The sequence below is a fragment of the Thunnus albacares genome, chromosome 8 (assembly GCF_914725855.1).
Source record: "Thunnus albacares chromosome 8, fThuAlb1.1, whole genome shotgun sequence".
Classification (NCBI taxonomy): domain Eukaryota; kingdom Metazoa; phylum Chordata; class Actinopteri; order Scombriformes; family Scombridae; genus Thunnus; species Thunnus albacares.
Genome location: NC_058113.1, coordinates 17,615,277 through 17,624,962, shown reverse-complemented (window position 1 = coordinate 17,624,962; position 9,686 = coordinate 17,615,277). Strand labels below are relative to the sequence as shown.

General features: G+C 41.8%; 1 protein-coding gene across 1 annotated transcript in view; it reads left to right on the top strand.

Moving 5' to 3' along the window:
• The first annotated feature begins 493 nt into the window (after positions 1-493).
• itga8 (integrin, alpha 8) overlaps positions 494-9,686 on the top strand; it is a 42,794-nt gene continuing 33,601 nt past the window's right edge. The window contains exons 1-6 of the mRNA XM_044360001.1: positions 494-946; positions 1,296-1,426; positions 5,641-5,741; positions 5,864-5,987; positions 7,557-7,618; positions 8,087-8,132. Of these exons, the coding sequence (XP_044215936.1) occupies positions 753-946; positions 1,296-1,426; positions 5,641-5,741; positions 5,864-5,987; positions 7,557-7,618; positions 8,087-8,132 (658 nt within the window). The 5' untranslated portion in view covers positions 494-752. The remainder of the gene's footprint in view (positions 947-1,295; positions 1,427-5,640; positions 5,742-5,863; positions 5,988-7,556; positions 7,619-8,086; positions 8,133-9,686) is intronic.

Here is a 9,686-nt window from a genome sequence, read left to right as displayed (position 1 = left end):
CTCGGAGGTTTGGTGAGGAAATCGCCTGGTGTTGAGTGAAATGGTGAGCAGGCCAAACTGTCTAAACTTGCACAGCTCAAGAGATTTCTCCTGTAAACCGACATAATAATTACTGACATAATTACAAGTGATTATTCTGGACGGAAGGAAACGCAGCCTTATTTTAACCGTATGGTTGAACAAATAAAATGAATGTGGTGGTTTAATTTATGAAGTTAAGTTCTTTGCATTTGCGTGCGTACTCGCCAGGTATCTGCTTGTGCCATAGTGTGCAACCTAAAGACTATTTCTGGACTGATTTGAAACGGCGGTTGTAAATCTCATTTTAATATTATTTATTGTTTCAGGATGAAGTCCCCAATTCGCCACAGAAAATTCGTCTGTTCCATAAAAGGAGCGGTGACGCGCCAACCCCTTTGCGCTCTCAGATGTGGTCTGTGCCTTCTAGTGTGTATGTGTGTGTGTGTGTGTGTGTGTGTGTGTGTGTGTCGTAGGGGGTAAAGTTTTGTGCAGAGGGCGGGGGCGCGTTTGTGTAGTCTTGTAGCGGAGGCTCTGGGCAGACCTGGTGGTTTCAGGGTGTCAGGAGAAGTATTTTTGGGGGGGAGCGCAGCAGAGCACAGTGGTCCAGTGACAGTTGGCGGACTTAACCCGGGACAACCTACCTCACCTGCACGGAGGAAACTCTCTCCCTCTCTCTCTCCCTGTCTTCCCTCTCAATTTTGGGAATAGTGCGCAGCTGGCTGCTCTTTGGGATGGAGCGTGCATGGGACTGTGTTTCCTCCGCTGGGATGTTTATTCTCGGGGTGCTGTCGGTGCTCTGGTCGGCGCCAACGGGAGTTTGGAGTTTTAACCTTTACGCAGAGCATCCTACTGTTTACCGGGGACCCGATGGAAGTTATTTCGGTTATTCTGTGGACTTCTACCAAGCTACCACCGACAGCAACACGTGAGTGGCAATATCATGACTGAAGTTTTCTCCTCAAGAGTTATGATCTAATGTCCTATGAACTGTACCTGTATAGTTTAATCTCCCCAGACTGTGAGAGAAAAGATCTGAGCTTAATATTTTGTAAGTTAAATTAAATGAGGCTTCATCTATGTAGCTGCACTGTATATCATACTGGGACGGGACAGAGGAAGCATGCATGACTCAGGTTACTGAATTACAACAGAAATTACACAGAATTAAAACAGAAAGGATATGAATGAGCCAAACTGTGCATTGCCTTGCATATTGCATTATAAACTCTCCTGCATGCCTTGGGTTTACTTTATTTTTTGTTTTTGCCCACCAGGATCAGTGTGTTGGTGGGGGCTCCTAAAGCGAACACCTCCCAGCCCGGTATAGTGGAGGCTGGGGCCGTCTACTACTGCCCCTGGCCCGGACAGCCTGACAGCTGCAGACAGATACCTTTTGACAATTCCAGTGAGTTACCTGAAGGCTTTTTTATGTTGTTTTTTCATGTCAGTGACCAAAATTAATTCATGATTGTCCTGCTGGGGGCCCCACTGGGCATTGAGACCCCCTGTTGAAAGGATCTGTGTTTTTACAGGACATGGAAAGGAATAACTTTGCTCAACATTTTCATTGTTTTATGAGTTGTCATATGAGTATTTTAGTGAATTGCAGAAATGAAATTTAACAAGTGTTCAGGTCCAAAGTTAATCCTTTTAAAGCTAAATGTTACAACATTTGGAACCACTGAATTTCGTAACTGGTGTGTCTGGTATGTGTGTGTATATGAATTGGCACATGTGTTGTTGCATAAAAAAGAGAGATAAGACACATGGGTCTCATCAACTTCATCTAACAAAGAGGTGACTGTCGGGTTTGCTGGCTCCATCATGTTGATTATGGCTTTCAATATTATTATTCAATAATATTATATTACATCAATGGTAACGGTCCAAGCACCCTTTGTTTTGTGCATCTAATGTCTCTGATGCACACTGTTCTGTATGAGTGGTGAGTGTGTGCGCAACAGGGAGAGAGGTAAAAAGAGGGAACAAGTGAGAAAGCGAGAGAGAGAGAGAGAGAGGGGAGGGGGGTAAACTGTATGCACATGGGAATTTAGTTCTTCGGAAGAAAGGGGGATTGGGTGAGGTCTGCTTTTTATTAGATCTTGAAAATTTATCCCTGTCTCCTTTCCCCTCCCCTTGTCTCTCTCTCTTTCTCCATCAGTCTCTCTCTCTCTCTCTTATTGCGAGGACTCCTATCATCTTATTGAGGACCCAAAAAAGAGTAATAGAGAAGGAAGTGACCTTTAGTCACTTATTTAGTGGAAGTGGCTTTGCTCTTTGTGGAAGCCCCCAAAATCAAACCCAAATCCGAGAAGCAACAATTTGGAAGAATTAATTTGTAGTTAGTTGTGTGGATGCACAAATCAAAAGCCATCACCAGCCATCATGTCTTAAATCCCGCTGTGTACTCATGTATAAATATGATTGGATAGATGATCAGCTGGTTGCCCATCAGCTAATTTATCAATGAGTCTCTGATACCGAAGCATGAATGAAACAGCTGATAGCCGATCAGCTGATGCAAATCAGTGTTCTGCCTCAACTGATTTGTGCTGAAAAGCGAGGCTCCATGCAGATTTTTTTTTGGTCCTCCCTTAACTTAATTCTGGGTTACTTCTAACCAAGGGTTTAGTTTTAGCGTTAAGTGTTTAGGGGTTAATTTCAGGTTTTGAGGGACAGAGGAATAAACACAGAGAAGCAAATGTGTGTGTGTGTGTGTGCAGTCTTATGTGTGTATCTATTCACTAGAATGGGTGGATATATGCACAAGGTGATTGATGACAGTAGCCACGGTGGATATTTCTAGAGTTACAGCAGACCCATTATTACAGGTATAAACCAGACTAGGAGGCACACATGCGCACAATACACCATACAAAAAATCTGCATGAGTGGTGAACATCTGTGTGTACTGTACTGGTTATTATCCACACGTCAGCTTCACATGCGCCTGATTATGTGTGTGTGTACCTGTGTGTTTGCATGGCTTCAGTGACAAAAGGCAGACTTGTCAAGTCATGCCAGTGTAGTGGGGGGAGGTGGGGGTGGAGGCTGATATGGTGATAGTGCAACAGATTGGTGATAGGTTGTATGTCCATGATTTGAGTGGAGAAACCTGGTAAATTCAGCATACAACTCCACTGTTCTGGTGTGTAGCTGCATGAATCATGAAACAATGTAGAGAAATAAACCAGATTTCTTTTTAAATGCCTCTTTAATTTCCTCAGAGAAAGTCAATTTAGCATGCTCGCTCTAGTACTGCTCTTCTAACTCACGTAGCACCACACATCCACATGTGGTAGTGTGACACAATAGCCAGTCCTGTGCTGGTGGCCTCAAGCACTGGGCTGGACATGTGTATTAGAATATTCCCCGTTCACTGCCTTCGTCCACAATTTTCCATAAATACAGGGATTAAAAAACTATTTCCTTTCAGTCATGACCCCATCATTCTGCTGATGGTAATGATGGGTTTCATTATAAGATGTACTAGAGAGTTTTCATTAGATATTAGAACCATTTGTATAAAAATGTAAGCATATACAATTCAAAATTATGTGGTCTATATATATGGTATATATGGCAGGAAAAAATGCATTCAGAAACAAATGAAAGATGAGTGACAAATACGGATAAATTCCTTGAACTCCCTCAGAGAAAATAATATTAACAGCAAAACACTAGAAGAGTACATCTCCGCCAGGTGTGTACAGTCAAAATGGCGACGAAGATAACGAAAATGGGGATTTATTCATCTCGTATCATGCCTAACTTTAGTGGATCATAACATATTGGAGATGGAATCAATCTACAGATGCTCTGGTTCAAGATGTGACCAAACTACGGATGTCAGTTTTTGAGACACAACAAAGGCCAAAATGTGGCCTGCAACAGACTAGGTAAGCTTGTTTTTAGCCTAGCCAGTTGCTGGAAATACCTCTTGCTATGTTATAATGCATTGTATCGAAAAATGGTGAGGACTGCTGAAAAGACGAAAGTCCAAGCTTTACGATAGGCTCATAAGGAATGGTCATAGACTGTAAAAAAAAATAATGGACACAGTGACATCACCCATTGGTTTGTGGACTCCTGTTTTGAAGCTCTGAGTTCAAATTTTGACCATCACCATCTTGGATTTTGAAGCCAGAGGTGACAATATTTGGACGAGAGGGTGGAGCTGACCCTAATGCTATCTGCTAGCTTGGTTAGCATGGTGCATTTACAGTCTATGGTTAACTGTGATAATGCTAATGCTATTTCTTGCTACTGAAAAACAGGCGTAAAACTATTAAAACAAAATGTACTTACCGGAAAAACTAAACATCCACCTCCTTAGAGGGTCTTTTATTAAAACCAAATGCTGAACAAGACTTTTTTAGGCGACCGAAATGTTACAATTAACTTTCACAAACTGAAAACAAACTGAAATAACGACAGCTACAGCTATGGCTACGCCTACTCTGTGAATCTTGGGTTACGCCATGGTTATGTTACCTAACCAACGTTGTCATGCTAGCAACTTGTCAATCACAATGTAGCCATGCCCCAAAGCATATCCTGCTTTATCGTCTATTTTACTCTAAATGGAAACATAATTTACAAAATGAACATCATCATGTATTGAAGAAGACTTGAAACTAGCAATTGAGACCATAAACTCATTAGAAAAATGTTTACTGAGGTAATAAATCAAGTGGGAAGTAGAGTCATTTACTTCCACACAATCAGACTTCTTTTGGGGGCCAGTGAAGTCTGCCCCTGATGGCCATTAGAGAGAATATAGGTTTAAGTCACTTCCACATTGGCCTCACTTTTCCAGACCCGGAGTTACCCACTTGGGAATGGTCTTATAAAATATTGTGAATCACTGTAACCATGAGAGCTTCTTGAGCATATAGTCATAAATGTGCACAAAAAATATTAGGCTGATGGGTCCAGTAGTACGCGACATAAGCTGTGGACAGATACACACACGGATACATGCGCACACATATGGACATACACACACACACACACACACATAAAGATGCATAGAGGCAGGTGTGCACTTTATTAACTCCGCCAGGCGTAAGTCTGGAGGGGATCGTGAGTTTGGGTGTGTGTGTGTGTGTGTGCATGTGCTAAAGAAAAGTGTTTAATGAGGAGGGGTCTGCACGGTTCTAAAAAGACCCAGCTGGCCTTTAGTAACACTGGAAAATATCTACAAAGACACACATGCACACACACACACTCTCACCAAATATGAGACTTTATTGTTGAGTCGGCCGGAAAATGCTTTTAATGTGGATGAGTGTGTGTCTGTGTGTGTGAGCAAGTCTCTTAAGTGTTGTTACATTTTATGGGAAAAGCTTTAACCTAAAAAAAAAAAACCTTCCAGTATCCTGACAAATGTCTGTTTCTGGGGGGCAAATGGTGTTTTGATGTTTGTTATAGCTCCGTTTTAAGACGTTGCTGTTTTGTTCTTGCTTATCAAGGACAAATGCTTTCCACCCACACAGGCCTGGATCCACATTACCACAGTCAATATCAGCTTTTACTGGCACCATTATGAAATGTCTATTTCATTCTCTTTTGTTTATGTGTTTGCCTCTTCCTCTCTCTGTTTGTCCTTCTCTCCAGATAACAGAATGATAAAGGTAAATGGCACCAGAGAGCCTCTGGAGTTTAAGTCACACCAGTGGTTTGGAGCATCGGTCAGGACACACAAAGGAAAAGTGGTGGTGAGTTGAATTCTAAATGTAGCACACAATTCTGCCCCCGTTCTTTTTTAAGGCTATTTTTAGATGCTGTTTGATTCAGTATTTTAAAAAAAATTTGAATCAGGGTTTAATTTGTTGTGCAGGCATGTGCTCCTCTTTACCACTGGCGGACAGTGAAGTTGAGTGGGGAGAAAGACCCTGTGGGGACCTGCTATGTGGCCGTCCAGAACTTCAGTGCCTACGCAGAGTACTCACCCTGCAGGACCAGTGAGTCACTCTGCAGCCTCGTCTCCGTCTGTCTCCATCTCTGTTTTACTGCCTTTCATCCTCCTTCCCTTCCTTTGTTTTCTTTTTCTCCCTCTACTGTTAGTATGGACTCAAATTAAGTTAGATTTTAGACTTTGTTTTGCCTTCAAAGACCGTGTCCTGATATTACTTCGGCATAAGATTTAAATACTGTGCATAGATTTTTATGTCAGCCAATAAACTGTAATGTCTATAGGTTGTGACATATTTCTCTCTGACATTTCTGCCTCTATCCCAATACAATAGAACTAAATTGAATTTGTTTCTCTCACGGCACTGAAAAATTTGCTTTAAAAGTTCAAACTGAAACATATCTTTCCAGAAACTGTGTCCATGTTATTTAGAAAGATCCAGAGAACTCACAGTGAACAGTTTTCATAGTAACTTTTCTCTACTGAAGGATTAGTCTGTGAGCAAATAAACCAAATTCAGTTTATCTCCATTGTATTCACAAGCAGCAGAAATCTCGAATGAAATTAAAAAAAGCTTTCTGGACTGCTGGGGAAGGTGGGAAAATTTGTATTTTTGTAATTTGGGTGAACTGACTGTGAGTAGATTGATTTCTTATGTTTTACAAGCTGCCACAGCAACAGGAAAGTAATCTGTCTCTCTGACAGTTTATCTGTTTCTTTCTCTAGCACTCTTTTTTTCTGTCATCACTACTGTAAATGGGATCCATGGGATTTTCCTGCCTGGCCCCCTAACCCTACCCCCCACCCAACCCCCACCCTACACATCTCCACATTTGCTTTATCTCCCACTTTCCTCCTGCGACCCTTCTCACCCTCTACAGTGATATGAGGCACCAGCTTAGTACGATAAGGAGAAATGGAGGCTATCAGGTGGCACATCATAAACAGCAGATCAAACACAGCCCTTATCGTCTGCTCCATCATCCGCTCTGCATAAAAATCCCTCACTGTTCACACACACACACACGCTTACTCTCCCTCTAGCCATTACTTGTTTAAAGATCTGTATTTTGTTGTTTATGCCAGTACTGACTAATCAAGACGAGTGTAATCACATTGTAAACTCAATTGTTCTCAAGGGGGAAATAATGCTGCAGTGTTTTTTATCACGTGTCTAAGTCAGTTTTTTCTGCGTTCATTAACTTTTTCGCTCTTCGTATCTACAACCACTCTGACTACATGCTATAACTCACACTCTGTTTATACATGCACGTGTGTAGTTACACATCATTAAGCTTCACCTCGGGGTGCCTCTGAAATGGAGAACAATTCATTGTGTGCACATGAGTTTTGTGTGTTCATGCACAGTTAGGTACAGTAATTTAAACAAAAACACACCTCTGTTGTTCTACATAATTATATAAACTATATAAAGTTTTTCTACATTTTCTTCTTTTTTGTTGTAAAATTGATTCATCTGTAAGATGTAATGGTCTCTGCACTGTTAGCTGAGTACTTTGCTCTAGAAAACTTATTTTTTCCTAAATTTAAGACAATTTAAATGCTGGTTCTAATGTTTTAAAGACATGTTTCAGTGTGTGCTTTGTGTGGTTTTCAGATGACCCAGATCCAGAGGGACAGGGGTTCTGCCAGGCTGGCTTCAGTGTGGATTTCACCAAGGTAAAATCATAGCAACAATCGTACATTATCACTGAGACAACCCCCTGCACACATCATGTCCCCCTCTCAAAGTACAAGCAGAGAAGTTTCTTCAAACACAAGGCTCCCTTCAGAGATTTATAGATGTGGGGAAGATGAGAGCACGTTTGTCCCTAGAGGAGCCTCCACTCCCGATATGACCCATCGCCTCTTAACACAATAGACTAAACATGCTCAGATACACATTCTTTCACTGTATAGTCAATGTGAGCTTTGACCTCTGTCTCATGGTCCAACTCTACCCTCCTGTACAGGAAGCTGTCATTCTCCACAGGATGTCAACAGGCATGACAGCAGGAATCATATGTGTGCACACGCAGCACAACACATGTTACATATCCCTCTAGTCTCACACAAAAACTCACATGCGCAAATTCACTGACAAATTTCTTTCACATGACTGACCCTAACTAATTGTATTTATTCCAGGAAGGAACATTGGTGGTGGGAGGACCTGGCAGCTTTTACTGGCAAGGTAACAGTGTGTTAAGCTTTGGTCAGTCTTGTGCAATGAGTTCATAGATGGGAAGGTGTTCAAATGAGAGAAAAGAATAGAGATGAGTTTAACAGTCAAAACAGCCCACATACACATACGTACCCTGAAACGCTTGCCAGATCTTCAGTTTCATCACTAGAGTCTTACGCAGGAGAAAGTGGAAAGAAAAGTCTCTCTTTCTCTTTCTTTGCCTCTTTTCATCTCCTTTTTTCCCTGCCTTGCTTCTTTACTTCATGTCTGTAACAGTGTAACAGGAAGTGGGTGTTTGGGCTCTGTAATGAGCTGATCGGGGGGTAATGGAGTGTGGAGGAACTGCCCCTCTGCCCCATGATAAAGCGCAGAGGGGCTTGGAAAAGCTTCAAGGGGAGGAAGAGGCACATGGGCAGGCTACAGGGTCGAGAAGGACAGAGGAAAGGTGGGGAGACTTTAAAGACTGATAAAGAAAGAAAGCAGGGAGGACAGTGGGAGTGATAGCGGATTGTTAAAGAGATGATAGAAACATGCTGCACCAGGGAGAGAGAAAGATGAGAAGTGAGGGAGTAAATTAAAGAGTCAGACACAGAAAGAAGAAAGATGGATCTTTGATAAAAGTGAGGTCAGTTGGCTTGCTGCATGTGCAGGGTTAGTCTAAGCAGAGGGATGAAGTGTCTTAATAGACGTAGACACAGCTAGAGTGTGTCAGGGTTCAGTTGTCGAAGTGAAGCGCTACTCCCCCGACTCCAGGTGTATGTGAGTTTGTGTGTGTGTCCCTATCTTTTCCCTCCTTTCCTCCTCACTTATCCTAATTTAGAGGAAACTTTGTTCTGCAGCTGTTTGTAAGGAGCAAGAACAGTTACTGTGCTTGCTCATGGAGGAATGTTGGGTCTCTGTAAATTAAAGAGTACGGTCAAGACCTGCTCTATGTGAAAAGTGCCCTGAGATAACTTCTGTTGTGATTGAAAATATAAATAAAATTGACTTGTCTTGACTGGACTTGACTTGACTACTGATCAATTTCCTTTTTTCATAACCCATGATATGTCACTCTGCTGCACTTCATTTATGTAGAAAAGAAAGATGGAGCAAAAGAGAAGCCAGATAGAAACAGAGAAAGACATAAGTTTCTTAGCGATGTACAGTATATTTCAAAACTGCTACACATATTTTTATGACTCAGGGTTATTGTTTGGCAGTGGTTCTGTTGTTACATATGGTTAAATAATGAATGCTCCAGCATACAAGACCACATACAAGACAGGCATCACAGACAGCCTAATGGATGGCTCCCTCTCTCTGTGCCCTCAGCGTGGCAAGGCTGGCTGCCTCCAGTTAAAAGACTTCCTCCGAATGTTTATAAAAGCACTCAGCCCGGACTTTATGGCCTCTAATATACAACGATTATCTTCAGCCTTCAGCCTGAGTCATCATAAGAATCCCTTTTATATACAAAGACATTATCTCTGAGTGTAAAGGACACTTCAAATTAGCAGCAGTGACTTACACATCTGTGTAAACCTTTTGTGACCTGGTGTCTCATGAATCAAATAAAGGTTT